This window comes from Arvicanthis niloticus, chromosome 1 (assembly GCF_011762505.2).
Source record: "Arvicanthis niloticus isolate mArvNil1 chromosome 1, mArvNil1.pat.X, whole genome shotgun sequence".
NCBI lineage: Eukaryota > Metazoa > Chordata > Mammalia > Rodentia > Muridae > Arvicanthis > Arvicanthis niloticus.
Genome location: NC_047658.1, coordinates 79,390,164 through 79,405,943, shown reverse-complemented (window position 1 = coordinate 79,405,943; position 15,780 = coordinate 79,390,164). Strand labels below are relative to the sequence as shown.

Below are 15,780 nucleotides of genomic sequence, written 5' to 3'. Positions count from 1 at the left end.
CACTTCAAAAATCATAGGCGTGACAGGCTTTGCACACGTTTCATGGAGTACACATTGCATTACTAACACAGCATCGAGACACCATACAGGTTCCACATCTTTCATGTGATAAATATTTTTTTTTTACTGTCATGCTTGAGAAATGGATTTTGTTTGAAAATGGCCTATTTCCTTTGATGGCTGCTTTGACGTGGCTTCAAAGCCTGTCACTGACAAATCTCCTTTTCCTTGCTGCAATACAGCTGTGGCTGCTGGGTTGGGAGATTTATGACTGAGAAATGTCATGAAGTGATGTCCAGTGGCCAACAGCTGCTGGGATCCACAGCCAGCTCATCCTTGAGCTGTCCTGGCGTGGTACACAGGCACCTGTAAGTGAACTCCAGATTCATAAAGCTGTGACCAAGACCAAACTACACTGGGAAGTTCAGACTTGGGATGTTTGGTCAGAGTACAACCCCAAAACATTTCTGCTCAAGTTGAATTCTTGTGGAACTTAGTGTATGTATTCTTGTCTGTTCCTAGCAGTAGCTGGCATTTGGGGGCCAGCAAGGAATGGGGACATCCAGCAGCTTGGTTAAGTTTTCACCGTCCTAGTTTACACTACTTTCTAGTTCTGTGGCTTGAGTAACGCCATTTACCTCTGTAGGCATGAAGAGCTGGGCTAGAGGTCCAAATGATCTAGAGACAGTGACATGTGAGGGCATGAAGAATCCTTTCGATCACCTTGTGTTTACGATGGGAAAACAGAGGCTTAAAGAAGGGAATGGCCTGTCAGCCTTGCCCAGTGTGGGGCTGAGAGTCAGGACTGGAAAGCAGCCCATGGTTCCCACTAACATTCTCTACCTGTTCCAGGTCACCACATGGTTTTGTAGTGAGACCCTGAACCCACAGCTTCAGCATCACCTGTAATACATAGAATACAGGTTCTCATACTCACCTTACTGAATAAGAGACTCTGGGGCTGAGTATCAGGGGATGCAGGTTTCCCGTCTGCAGCTTGTCTAAGCACTTCAGACAGAATTGTGCTACAAAAGGGTTTGACATGGGGCCCATACCTTTCTCCCACAGATGGATCTATCTGTGAGTACCCCTCAGGAGAAGTGTGGCCCTCAAAGGCCAGCAGGATGTGTCCAACAAATTCATCCCAGGAAATTGATGCATGGACACTAGGTGCTTTATGTGGGCACATGAGGCGTATATTTAGGAGTCTGGGTGTTCAGCTCCTGGCTGTCATCTCTCAAGGAAGGAGAGTGATGGTGTGTGCTTCAGAGTTCATTATATCTCCCTGGCAGAATTCTAGGAGTAAAGGCTGGTTTTAAAGAAGTAAGTAATGGCACTCATAAATCCAAGTTCATAAGATACATGTATTCGCCACTCCCTAAAATGAGATATTTTTTTGCATGTACTTTTTATAGACTTAGAGGGTAAAACTTAGGCCTTTTCATGGCAGTTTTATTGTGCATAGTTTCTAGTTTACTCTGTTTTCCTGTCTGTGAGTATGCACACACACCAAGCATTGTATCAGACATCTTGGCTGTGAAGTTAGCCATACCTATACCCAGAATCCCTCAGAATCTCCTGAATCTTAGGGTTGGGGGAACTCAAACAGGAATCTTTACAGGCTCCGTTTGCTAGAAAAGGTCATTGTCTCACCCTTGTATTGGGCTTGCCACCTAATAACTGCCTGACATACCAGCCCTGCCTTTTCCCAAGAACCACAACTAAGGCCTGACAGCCCTCTCTGACATCTAGCCTACCTGATTGGGCTGTACCTCACGTCCTCACAGTTCCTTTCTAAGATGCAAGGCCAGTTTTCTCTATCTTGCCCTGCCTGCAGATAGCAGCCCCACCCAACTCCTGGCCAACTGTAGATACCCAACTCCTTGTCACTGTAGGTATCAGTGTGGAGGGAGCAGTGGACTCATCTGGAATTCCTTTGCCTCCTTGCTGGCCTGGGACAAGTCTTCAAATCTCCTTTCTATAGTGGAGGAAGGTGAGGGACCAGCAGCTGAGCTCTGACTGTGTCAGCTAAATAATGACCACCCGGAAATGTGCCTGAAATTTATGGGTATCCCAGCCTCAATGCAAAGAAGTCAGGCTGCAGATGAAAGTGTAGTGCTTAATCCAGCTGACCTTAAACTTGGAAGCAACCTGACCAGACCACATTCCCGAATGACTGTAAGGTTCTGATGGAGTACAGAAGCAGAAAGCAGAGGAGCCCAGTGTGCTATGCTGAGGAAGGCTTGCTGCTGTGAAGAAAAAGTAAGGTCCACAGGCTTGGAACCTGGCACTAGAGTCTGGAAAAGGCAGGAAACAAATTCTCTCAGAGCCCCCAGGGGTAACAAGCCTGTCCAAACCCCGATCTTAGTTTAGTGAAACCACATCCTACTTCTAGAATTCTAAGATAATAAACGTGTGATTTTATAGCCACTGCTTTCAGGACCTTGCTTCATCTGGACCTGGACAAGGGTAGGACTTGGTCCTGGAGTCTGGGTGTTAGGAGGATGAAGAGGAGACTGTATCCCAGGCTGGGGATATGGGGCAGGGATGCTACACAGTGGATACTAACTGCACATATCACCTCTCCTTGGGTAGCCAATGAAGCTCAACCTTCCTTATAGTGGTGCTATAAAGAACTATAAACTCAGTCTGGGTTTTCCTAGAGAGGCCCAGCATCAAGGTTCTTAGGGGAAAACGTCAGTTGTTGCTGGCAGGAAGGCAGCACATAGGACTTCCCTGAAAGCTGCTGAGGCAACTGTTAGCTTCTGAACATTCAATTAGCCCCTTTGTTTTTTTTTAAATTCCAAATAAAGTGTGCACAGAGGCATCTTAGGAACTGCTGAAGACATTTTCTAAAAAATCCTTGTATTGGACATTAAGCAGAATGAACATTATGGTGTGTAGATTATATCTCAGGAGAGTTGTAAAGAAAACCTGCTTTAAGACTTATACCCAAGATGCTCAGTGTCATCTTTGCCTTTATTTGATGCTTAACGTTCACCTATAGGAGTAGGGGTAGAGTTTATGTGTCTGTGTGAACATATGTCACATGTGTGCTCACAGAAGAAGGCATCAAATAGCCTGGAGCTGGAGTTAGAGACATCTGTGAGCCACAAAATATGGATGTTGAGAACCTAACTTGGATCTTCTAGGACATATGTTCTTAACCACTGAGCCACCTCTCCAGCTCCAGATTTCATCTTTCTGATATCTGAGGTCACAGCACCTTGGCAGGTAGCTCCTATTCACAAGGGAAAGAAATGGATATTTGAATGGTCTTTAGGTCTTGCTCAGTTGTTGTGAACAACAGGTTCAGGAGTGCAGAGAGAAGGGTCTCAAGAGATGTCTGGGAGAAGGATGAGAAGACAGGACCATGTGTCCATCAGTTGAGCTTCAGACACAAGGACTTGGTGTCTGGGGAAGTATGTCCTCAGGATTTTGGCCACCTGTTGCTCTTGGGTCTGGATCTTGTCACCAAGTCCCCAAAGGCCATAACTCTAAACAGGGTCTGAAAATGAATAGAAACAGCAGTGAATTTGGCCACTGGGCAAAATTGAGCCAGTGCTCACTGACTCTCAAAGCCATATTAGTGTCTGCTCTGGTTGTAAGAGATACATCAACAATTGAAGCAAAACCACAAGGAATGAGAACATGCAGTCCAGTCTGGGTGGCAACTGGTGTGCACTTGGTGGCACAAGCCACATCCCACATGTTGGCTTTGTCTGTCTCTTCAGCTGTGCTGTCCAACCCCAAACCACTCTGACCTTCAGGAACGGTTAGGTACTGCCGCCCCTGTGCCAGCCTCCAAGCAGCAGAGATGGGTATTGAGTTCTGCTTTAGAGGAGGTTTGGGCTACAAGCTGTCTTGCAACCCCTCCAAAAAGTTGCCTCTGAGTTTGTTCTTACAGCTATGGCAAGAGCCTGAAAATGTCTTGGCTTCCCACCCTGAGGGTCTCCAGGGATTTGGACTTGAAGAAAAGGTACCAGCAGAAGAGGTCAGGGTTGGGCAGCTCTCCAAAGCATGCACCACATCACTCAGAGATCCAATCTTGTCTCTCCATCCTGAAGTCTCAGCACTGCCAGGGCCTCACTGCAAAGCCAGCTTCAAAAGGCTCAGCAAGGCATCCACCTATGTTCTTGGTGCCTGTCAGGTTATTGTAGGCTCAAAGCTTTGCAAATGCTTCTCTTCTCCACTTCTCTCTTGCCTTGTAGGATCTGTGTGGAGGTGGTTAGGATGGATCTGCAAGGCTCCACTTTTGTTTGTGGGTGGCAGGCTCTGTAGAGTACTATAGCATTTCTTGGATATGCTGTAACAACCAGAACTTTCTGGAAAATAGGACATATACAGTAAGGACAGGGCATTATCATGGATGTACTGATGAACTAAGAAAATACTCCATAAACCCATCATTCTGTTTACAGGGGCCTAAGTATGAAGGGTTTTAAGGAGCAGAGAGTTCCTCAGAATATGCTTGCTATTGTGTGGGATGGCACTTGTCTGGAATCCCAGCGTTTGGAAGGCTGAGGCAGGAGGATCTGGAGTGTCAGGCTACCCAGGGCTGCCTAGGGAACCCCTGTTCCAAGAAGCAAGCCGACAATGTACACACTTGCCAAGATCCTGCAGAGCCACAGGCACTAACCATACTACAGAGGGGCTGGCTTGGCATAGATCCGGACCCAGAGGCTCCCAGCTGGGCCAGGTATACATCTAGATCACTGCTTGACCAAGAGGTCTGAAGGCTTCTGGGAAAGAGCCCTAAGCAGTGGGGAGAGGAAGGACACCCAGAGAGAATCTGAGCATCAGCTCTTTACCCTGTGAAGGTATGCCTATGGCTTACCATTGGTCCACATGAGCATAGGTCCACTGAGTAGCTGCCTAAGTGGGTTTTGGTGCACAACATGCAGGCTGTGGTCAAGAGGGAGTGAGTGAGCTCTGCACAAAGCTCCTGAGTGTCCAGTGTGGCATCTCATTATTTGCTTTCCTATTGCATATGGCACAGCATCTGTCCCAGGCCCTCAGCTTAGCACCACACTTTATCCTTATTCTTGGCTCTCGCTGTGCAATCCTCTGGATTCTTTCCTGAAGGGATCTTGTGGGTCTCCCGTGTTCTTTGTGCTCTAACACAAGTACTTTCACATCTTGGAAAACATTCCCATCCCCCACTTCCCCTCCAGGGACCTGATGGCATGTTGTGTGCTCTCAGTCAGAGCACTGATCACTTTCCTTTCAGTAAGTCCCACGAGCATGGAGAACATGTCTGCCTCATCTTTATATTTCATTATTCAACAACCAGCCTCATATAGAATAAAGCTGTTTTAATACGAGTTGTGGGCTGAGGAGATGGCTCAGGGGCTAAGAATGCTTGTTATACAAACATGAAGACCTGAGTTCAGACCCCGAGAATCCACAAAAGAAATTGCTCATGGTCATACATACTAATGACCTCAACACTGTGAGACGTGGGGATGGTCTGCTGGGGCTTGCCAGCCACAAGCTTAGATCTAAGTTCAGTGAGAGACCCTGTCTCAAGGGGGTCAGACAGACAGACAGCAGGACACCCAAAGTTTTCCAGTTGTCTCCATATTCATTCATAAGCACATACACAAACACATTAAATTAAAAATAATACTATTTTTTAACTGATGAAGAGGTTCAGTAGCTTTGTATGCAGGACTCAGAGAATTTATAATTCCAGTGTCAGAGGGAAGCAGTCACCAGTGGCTCCTCTGGGTGATCCTAGCCAAGATGGAGTTGGTGGATGCTGACTCACAGGCCCAGCATTAGAGGGAAGCAGTCCCTGGGGGCACCTGTGGGTGACACTAGCCAAGGTAGAGATGGTAGATGCTGACTCAAAAGGACATTCTGAAGATATAAGCAGGGTTGACAGGTCCCTGGGTCCCTGGAAATGTCAAACATGAGCCCCAGGTCATTTTCAGTTCCCATTAATGCTTGGAATGCCATGCACAGACACATTAATAGCACCTTCAGTGGGTGACTAGTGTCCCCAGGGAGTCCTGCTCCAGGAGCTGTGGAGGCCTCTGTAGCAAGCACTTGGGGGACTGAGGGGACTCACAAGGGATAGATGACATTAAAGAGCTATAGCTGGGAAGAAAATGGGGTGCCTAGCTTGCCTCTCCCAGGCCTTGGTGACTCTAGTTTGATGGGACAATCCTCAAAGATAACGTGGCTCAATTTTATGTAGACGCCGGACCAACCCACCATGTTGTCCTCTGTACCTAAGTTCTGGGAGGAGGAATTTTTAGAAATCTTTACTGGGCTCCTTCTGATTCTGAACTCTTTAGAGTGAGGAGCGAAGGGAGGGGGAACAGAAGAGATAGGGTGAGAGGAAGAAAAGAGGGAAGAGGAGAAAAGAATGTGGAAGTGGAAGGAGGAAGGGACAGAAGAGAAAGAGGAGACACAGCCTTCTTCTGTCACTGTCTCCATGTTTCCACGGTAACAACTCTATAGAGTGTCCTGTTCTGGGTGTCTGGGAGAAATAGATGATTCTCAGGCATGAAAGACCTACCAAGGGACCCTAGGATATATGGGTGATTGTCTAGCAGTGACCTCTTTCCATGGAGTCACCTGAGAAGTGTCTGTTACCTGCATAAGGTTACATAGTCACTGGTTTGGTGAACTAGATAGGAAACTGACTACACACAAGCTCCTTCATGGCCTTCCCTGCTGCAAGCTCCTACCTGCCCGCAGGTTCCACTTCTCTTTTGCCCCAGAAAGATTCTGGGAGTCCCTAGTGGCAAGCATAGGCCTTCTTACTCCCACAAGGATGTTTTGCTACTGGCCTGTTCACTCACTTGACAGATTGAAAACATGTAGACATAAAGAAAATCACACATACATACACACAGTGGAATTTTATGCAGCCATAAAGAAAAGAAAAACAAAATCATGACACATTCAAGAAAGTGGATAGAACTAGGGGTTAAGTGAACTAAGCCAAACTTAGAAAGACAAACGTGGCGTATTTCTCTCAAATGCTGGATCTAGACCTAAATTTATATGTGGGGTGCATGTACAGGACATGAAAGGAACCGTGGGAAAGGAGGAAGTGGCCTTGAGAGGAAAGAGGGTACTGGAATACATGTGTCACAAAAGACCAGTGGATAGTAAGAGGTGGGGGGGATGATGGTGGCGGGTAGTGGGGGAGGGAAAATAGATAAGAACAAAGTAGACTGATATATATGTATAAAGTGTCATCATGTAGCACACCATGTATGCTAACTTAATATTTAATATAAAGAATGAAACAATTATTTCTTCCCTAGGTTCCTTAGCTCCTTGTGCATGTGCGTGTGCATGTGCGTGTTTTGTGTGTGTGCGTGTGTACATGGTGCGTATGTGCAGGTGTTTCTGCATATGTGTGGTGACCAGAGGACAATGTTGGGTGTCACTCCTCAGGTGCCATCTATTTTGTATTTTTGAAACAGTCCCTCAGTAGGCTGGAACCCATTCGGTAGGCTAGAATGCCAGGGCAGTGAGCACCAAGAATGTGCCTGCCTCTGCCTCCCCAGCACAGGGATTACAAGCGCACACCACCACCCCTGGCTCTTTTTAGAAACCAGGGTCAAATTCAAGCCCTTGTGCTTGCAGAACAAGCACTTCATCAACTGAACCACTACCCCCTTGTCCAGGCCCCTACTTCATCTTTAAGAGCATGCTGGCTTCACGGTGCCTATCATTTGTACCCATACCGAGTAACAAGGTAGGGACACAGTGCTGTAACCTCTGTCTTCAATCTGTTTGTAATACATTATTATGCAACACAGGCCTAATTGTGAATCATAATTTTTTCATTAACTGATCTCATTTTACTTGGTAATATCCATTTAGGCATTTGAGAGCAATAAAACTCCATTTCTTTTAAATATTATATGATTCAGTTGGCTCACTGATTTAGATTTTACTGCCCCCCATTCGAGTGAATAAGTCATCCATCTTAACAGAGATAACGAAGACCTTCAAGATCACACAAGCAGGCCTTGTGGGGAGAATGCTCAGGTACACCCTATTCTGGAATGGAGTGTTCTGTAATTGGGCTAGCTTCCACATCCCAAAACCCCTCAGAGATGTATGCATCCGTCATACCATGCCCCTCAGTAGATCCTAACTTTGATGGACCTATGTTTTCTTTTATGTTTCTTAAAAACCAAGCAAGCAAATACTGGTGATCAGATGACTCACCATGCCCCATGGGTCCCAGCCTGATGCTACACACAGGCCATAAAATGCAGTGAGGGCATCAACTGTGAGGGTAGGAGCAGGCCTCCCAGAATGGAATCATCCCAGCTCTTCCACAGTCTTCTTTGTGACCCCAGATTCATATCTGGTGCTCTCTGTGTCTCTCTCTGAAGAAGGTCACTTGAGATTAAAGGTGGTGTGGGGGCATGCTTAGGAAAGGGCCCTGGCTCATGAGAGGAGTGAGCATTTGTGGCTAATGTTAATGAATTATACCTCCGACCTAGTAAGTAGTCAGTGGCCCCCAAGGAGACGCCCTTGGGTGTCTGGTAGGCAACTAAGAATTCCTCTGGCTGTATGCATCTCTCTTACTCTCCCTCTTTCCCCAGCATCACCATTTTTGGGACTGCTTTCTGAAGCACAGGCTCCTAACGTTCTTTTCACTCCGTGACAACTGGGAAACACTTCCAGCCTTGCCAGTTTCCTGCCTCCGAAGCCCTCTGTTGCGTTCAGAGAGCCTGGGAGCTTGGTGCTGCCCTCTGTGGCCAAGCAAAGTCCTGCCTCCCAGGTCATCAATTCTTAGTAGACTTAGTGACTCAAGAGGAGGTGGTCTATCTGGAGCACTAAGTGCCCTGACCTGGAAGACCTGAGGACTGGCTCTGTCTCTATCTTGTGACTTTAAGCATGTTGTATACCTACTAGCTACATACAGACAGCTGAGGGGACCCACCAGGTGCCCTTTAGCTGCCTCTCCTGGTCCTTACATCTGTATCTTTAGGTCTCTGTCTAGCCCCAGGCTCCACCTCATATGTTCATGACATAGAAGGCAGCATGTCCAGTGGGCTGGACATCTCTGCCTACTGTCACTACATTAAGTGGTTTTCCTGACAATCTGCCCCAGAACACCACTTTAAATCTTGGCCTATCAGCTGTGCTAGGTCTGTGACTCGGTATCAAAGAGGGATTGAAAGGACACTTCTTACTGCATTCCTCCTCCTTCCCATTGTGAGTTCACTGGGAGACATACACTCACCTAAGTGTCTCATGCATTACTGAATGCAGTCCTTATGGGTCTCAGATCTCTGTGATCTGGCTGGAAGAAGGGAGACCTTGGTTTAGGGAGGCTGGTGCTTACTGTGGCCTCACAGCTGGTGTAGGGTGGAACAGAATCTGAATCTCTGACCATACAACTCCAAACAAAAAGCTAGTATTCCAGGTTAAGAAAGCTAGTGGGGATGCTGGAAAACCCTGAGCGACTTTGAACCTGGAGCAGGCTGCCTTCCTGAGTCCACCAGGAGTCCAGGAAGAAGTTCCAAGATGTATGGCAGATGGCTGTTACCTGTGTCTGAATGTCCCTGTCTGGGTGAGCAGAGAGAGCTAGAGTCTGGATATAGACTGGAACGGGACTGTAGGGCGTGAGGTGTAGGAATGCAGGCAGGGAAAGAAGCAGAGGCCCATTTAGGAGACTGGGCCAGTATTCTTGGCAGAGACAGACGGGAAAAGGCTGCAGTTCTGTGCTGGAGTCATGACATGTCAGGCTCACAACCATCAACTTCTTGGCAGCCTCTGCTGGGTGCATTTCTATATCCCTGAATGTGATGCTTATTGGGCAGATGACACCGTAGATTTGTGGGTGACTAAATCTTTGAGAACCATAAAAATTCCACTGTCCTCAGTCATCGCGGAAGGCTTATATGAGGAAGGGAAAAGGGATTGGTAATGGCATACACAGGGTTACACTCTGACCCACTGATTCCTTGTCCCTTCTTTCTCCAGAGGCTCCTGCCAAGCCTGAGGAGGCAGAGGCTGAGCCCTTCACAGACTCCTCCCTGTTTGCACACTGGGGTCAAGAGCTCAGCCCCGAAGGCCGGCGTGTGGCCCTGAAGCAGTTCCAGTACTACGGTTACAACGCCTACCTCAGTGACCGGCTACCCCTCGACCGACCCCTGCCAGACCTCAGGCCCAGTGGGTGAGCAGTCAGTGGCCAAGATCTTGTTTATACAAACATGGGTCCTCACGGAGCTGGGAACAGAGGGAGGGCTGGGAAGGAACCCTCCGTTTCCCCTCTGTTGAATAGGGGGACAGCTTCCTTTTATTAGAGATTTGGGGGATTAATAATCCAAATTATCCCCTAAGGGCACCAGAGGCATCTAGCAGCCCCACTAATCTGTCATTTTAAACCAATTAGCTCAACTATTTTTCCTTAAATTATTTTTTTTAAATATATCTGTCTTCCAGGGTGAACAAGTCATTACAGCCAGCAGAGAGTCTTGGCTTTTCATTTTGTTATACAGGGATATTTCTTTAAGGTTCAGCCAGAGTCTTTATTATTCATAATTGTTAAAACTTCGGCACATACCAGTTAGGAAATCTCATTAACTTCTGTGAGCTCCCCACACCTTCATTCTGCCCTTCCTCCTCCTCGTTTTTAAATGTTCCTTAAAGGGGCAAACCATAGTGAATTTCTCTTTGGGATTTTCTGGAATGATTTTGTAGCTGAGCTTAGAAGTTATGACTTCTTAGAGGGGCAATTCTCAACCCATGGGCCGTGACCCCATTGGGGTCACATGACCCCCTTTCACAGGGGTCACCTAAGACCATTGGAAAAGACAAGTATTTACATTATGATTCAAACCAGGAGCAAAATTAGTTATAAGGTAACAACAAAAATAATTTTATGATTAGGAGTCACCACAACATGAGGAACTGTTTTAAGGGGTCACAGAATTAGGAAGGTTGAGAGCCTTTGTCTTAGACAGAAGACTTCAGTTCAGCTCCATCAATCAACATTCACTGAGTGATTACTGAATACTGTATAATCAAGTATAGTTATCTCTGGACTGAGAAGAAGATGCCTGGGCTACATTCATCTAAGAACTGAGGATCTACAAAAGGGGAGAAGTGTGTGTGTGTGTGTGTGTGTGTGTGTGTGTGTGTGTGTGTGTACATGCATACACATGTGCATACAGCAGAGTGTACATACGGGTAAATAGGGAGGTCATAGGTCAACCTTAGGCATTATTCCTTGGGTTCTTCTCTCGTTGTTTTGAGACAGGGACACAACCCTGCCTATGAGCTAGGAGGCTAGGTAACCAGCTAGTAAGCCCCAGGAATCCTCATGCCTCTATTACATTGGCTCTGAGTATACACATGTGCAATGCTCTTCTGACTTCAGTATATGGAAGCTGGAGATCAAACATGGATGCTCACATTTATGGCAAACCCGTTATTGACTGCACTATCTTCTCTGCCCTCATGATCATATCATGTAATCTACAGCAATGGAGGGAGAGAATATGATCAAAAAACCTGGAGGCCAGCCTCCACAGAGCCTGCCTTCCAGATAGCAAGCTAGGAAAAGCCACAGCCGTTTCATGATGATATGCCCTGCAGAGAAGAGAAAGAAAAGGGGCAGGGAGAGAGGGACTCCATTCTGGGTCAAGTAAATCAAGGGGCAAGAATGAAGCCTGAGGTTTCAGAGATGGATAACTAGCCCAATTGAACTTTGACCCACATCTGGGTGCCACATCCTGGCTACAGCACAGCCCCCAGCTATGTTTAGTTTGACTCTGTATAGTGCTGCTCAGAGCTGACCCCAAGCCCCTCACCTTCTCCTGAGAGAAACATTGTTCTTGCTGTCCTTTCTGGAGGGATTTACAAGACAGGGGTCTCTAGAGGACCCTGAATGGGCAGCATCCTACACTTTCTTCAGGACATCATCACAAGAAAAGAATCATCCCTCTCCACTGGGCTGTACAGTTTGTGGACCTCACACACCTTCCATGGAAGGTGAGGTCATTTCTCTTGAAAGAGAAGCCAAGCCACCAAAAGAGACAGTGAGCACTGGACTTCTCTCCTCAGAGAGGGCTCTGTGCAGGTGCATTTAGCATGGGAGGCTTCTTTTGCACTTGAACTTGGCTGTCTCTCACTCATGCCAGACCCATGGCTAAGACAGACAGACAGTTATTAGTGGACCAGTGAGTGCAAGAAGAGCTTAAGGGGAACAAGGGAGTCACCGATTGGTGCTCTCTGTGTAACATGTTCAGAAAGCATCCTTCTAGCAGCTCCACTCTCTATCAGTCTACACTGACAAGCATTTGTAGTACATCACACTCATTTGTAGGTAATTATTTTGGTGCTGGTTACATGAAATCTGGACTCCTACAACCCCTTGCTGGAGGAAGCTTGGTTACCAAGTCTCCACTGCAGAGAGGAGGGAACTGGAGCACAGAGAAACTGCCTGAGCTGCCCAATGTCCTTAGGATCAGAGCTGGAGTGAGAAGTTGAGGGTAACTGTCATGCTACACTGATGTAAGATGGCAATTGTGTCACTGTTGGAGGACTAGAAGGACTGCCTTCTACATCACTTAGTGTTGACTTGCCAGTTTTAGAGAGGGAAAGGTCTGCATCTATATTTTGGAAAAACTGAATGAACAGCAACCCATTACCAATGCTCAGGTACATGGGCTACAGCACCTATCTCCAAAGAGACTTCCATGTGGTATGCATCCCTGGTCCTGCCTCTCCCATGCATTGCCTCTGGCTGGCCCCTGGGAGATAAAAGAATGTAATTCAACCCATATCTGCTTGTGCTCAGAACCAAGTACAATCAAAATGAGAGTCCATTCAGTTGGCCCCTGGGTTTCATGGATTTCTTCATTCAATGAACATTGAGCATGGAGTTTCTACTAGACACCAGTAAAGCAGAAGTCAGGCCAAGCTCCTGGAGTTAGACCAAGGTCCTGGAGCACTCTGAAGTGGGAGTCCAGACAAGAGTCAGTACAGGGCAAAGTAGATTGCTGGAGAACTTGCTGAGGATTTCCTAGTGCCCTTGGGGAAGAACCATTCTGATGGCTTCTTGGATAGCCCATGGAAGCCTTGCCTTATTTGGCCTCTATGGCAAGGAGTTGGCTAAGCAGGTGACACCTGCAGGGAGACTCCTTTCACTACCTCTAATGTCTCTTGGAAAGAAAGAAAGACAAAAAGATAAAAGGCAAAGTCTTCCTCTACATCCCCTGCCAAGACAGACTTTCTCTCCCAAGATCCTCGGAGGAAATCAAACTCGTGAGGAACATAGCAGGCCGGTGGACCAATAAAGGAGACACCACATTATTAAAGGGTACCACATGTGAGCCTTGAGTTCTGGGCAGTGGCTTCCTTTTTCCCTTTCTAGGTTGGAACAAGATGGTGGCTTAGGAGGAAAGACAACCTCATTCCTGATTAGCTGGGTTGTCATTAGCATTGACTGACATACCAGATGTGAGGTCTTCCATATGGCCCCTCTCCTGTCTCTGAAGTCTAAATTCTTCTTCTTTTTTTCCCACTGAACCCAAAAATAAGCAGGGGGCAAAAGCAGAAAAAGGCAAACCAGAGGCACACATATGTATCAAAAGTCATCAGTCAAATATTAACATGTCAAAATGGAAGTCTAGAAGAGATTGGGGAATCCTTTGTTACTGGGGAAGAAAAAGACAGGGAGAGGAGGTTGGGGAAGGTCACTGAAAAGATGGGTATAGCAGTGGTTGGGAAGGAGAGCCATGAAGAGTTGAGGCAATGGTCATTTGAAGACAGTGAGGGCAGTGGGGTCCCAGTGACAGCCGATGAGGTGGTGGTGTGTTCTCGCCCTTACCCTCCTGTGTGGCAGGAACAGACTCTGCATTCCTTCCTTATTCACTGTTTGTTATTTCCAAACAGTGGCCATAGAGGAGTCTCAGGGCAAGTGCCTGCCCTAAGGGCTGCTGCAGAGATAAGTAAAAGGCTTCCAACACCAAGCCTACCAGTTGCCAAGGCAACCAATCCCATGGCCTGCCTCCAAGGTATCTCAGGGTAGAGCCCTGGGCAGTGGCTACTTTCTGCCTCTTGTTGGCAGATCTTTTGACACTTCTGAGTCCTTTTCCTCCAGTGCCCTCTATGGGACTATGTACCTCCTTCCCAAGGACTAAGGTACACTAGCTTTGGAGTTGACAGATGTTAACTGTGTTATGCACTGGGGTTGGAGCATCATAAGTTGGTCTTTAGAGGATGGGACTATTTTCTACAACTCTGAATGAAAGCAACTGAGACAGATTCACATTCAAACCTCAGGAGCCCACATTCAGAGCAAGAAAGAATAGGGATGGAAGGGGTTGGTAGCAGAGAAAGAATCAAGCAGTAGGACCCTGGGGAGTATGTAATGGTCCTAAGGGAGGAGGGGACTGGGGTATGACAGCTGGACAGTTGGGCAGTATTATTGAAGTTACTCCCCTGGAGCTTATGGACAGCAGATAGCACCTGTGCTGTGTGCTGGGGCCATGTATACGCTCTCTCTGCAGCTTGAATCTCATGGCACTTTCAAGCAGCTGTTACCATTCCATTTCATGTATGAGAATGCTAAGCCCTACAAGGCTAAGAAATCTGTTTGGGTTAGGGAAAGACTAAGTTGGTAAAATGCACGAAGACCTGAGTCCTATCCTCAGAGATCACATCAAAAAGCTTGCTATGCTGGTATGAGTTTGCAATCATAGCACTGGGGAGGTGGAGAGAGGTGAATTCTTGAGGCTTTCTGGTAAACCAGCCTAGTCGACTTAGTGAATTCCATGTAGAAGAAGTGAGAATTTCACTTGAGGAATTATGTAGGACAAGTTGATCCATGGAGAATTTGTTTTGATTGTTATTAACGAAGGAAGATACATCAAGTAGCAAGTTCATTGTGGGCAGCTCTATTCCTTAGGCACAGAGTCCTAAACTATATGAGACAGGAGAAACCAAGATGAAAGCAAACAAACAAGTGTGTGATTATTCTCTATTTACTCTTGACTGGGGTTGTGATGTGATAAGCTGCTTGCATTTTTGCCTTGACTTCCTTGAAATGACGGTCTGTAACTTGGAATCGCAAGTTAAGTAAACCCTTTTTCTTCCCCTAGGTTGCTTATCAGTATACTTTGTTACAGCAACAGAAATGCACTTAGGATAGACTGTCTCACAAAACCAAGATTGATAGGGACTGAATTTCCCCTACCCCAATGACCTCTGATCTCCACATGCATGTCTACACACGGGTATCCGTATACAAACACACACACACACACACACACACACACAAACACAAACACACACAAAACCATGCACACATACACAAGGAACCTGCTCAAGTTCTTACAGGTACCTGTGGCAGAAGTAGTATCTTTATGGATTATCAAGACTTCAGGAAATGACTTCATCCCTACTCTAGCCTGCCCAGGAAAGCTTCTCTGATTTGGGATCTTGGCTTTGGAGAAGCAGGGGTCTGTGAAATACAGGTGTAGCCAGAAACAACCACAGGACAAGAGATGAAATAAAGACTCTTTGTAAGGATTTTTCTGGCCTTTTTGGAAATGCTCAAAACACAAACATGGTTGGAAAGATGGCTCTTGAACTGAAACATTCTGGGTACATACTTTAGTCTCTCCCTAATGTTAAGCTCAGTGTGGGCCAAGAGTGAGATTAGTTGATCTTGAAGACGCAGTAATCTCAAGCTAGTATGTAATGTGGTACAATAGGGAGGGAACACTGTTGTTCTCCTTTGCTCTTGGACCTTATCTGTAGAAATGGATTGTAAGGAACATAAGG

The 15,780-nt window shown here is 46.6% G+C and overlaps 1 protein-coding gene across 3 annotated transcripts in view; it reads left to right on the top strand.

The window, feature by feature from the left end:
• Nucleotides 1–15,780, top strand: part of Galnt18 (polypeptide N-acetylgalactosaminyltransferase 18) — a 303,973-nt gene that overhangs the window by 145,092 nt on the left and 143,101 nt on the right. For all 3 annotated transcript variants that reach the window (XM_076940952.1, XM_076940953.1, XM_076940954.1), the window contains exon 2: nt 9,970–10,162. In XM_076940952.1, the coding sequence (XP_076797067.1) occupies nt 9,970–10,162 (193 nt within the window). The remainder of the gene's footprint in view (nt 1–9,969; nt 10,163–15,780) is intronic.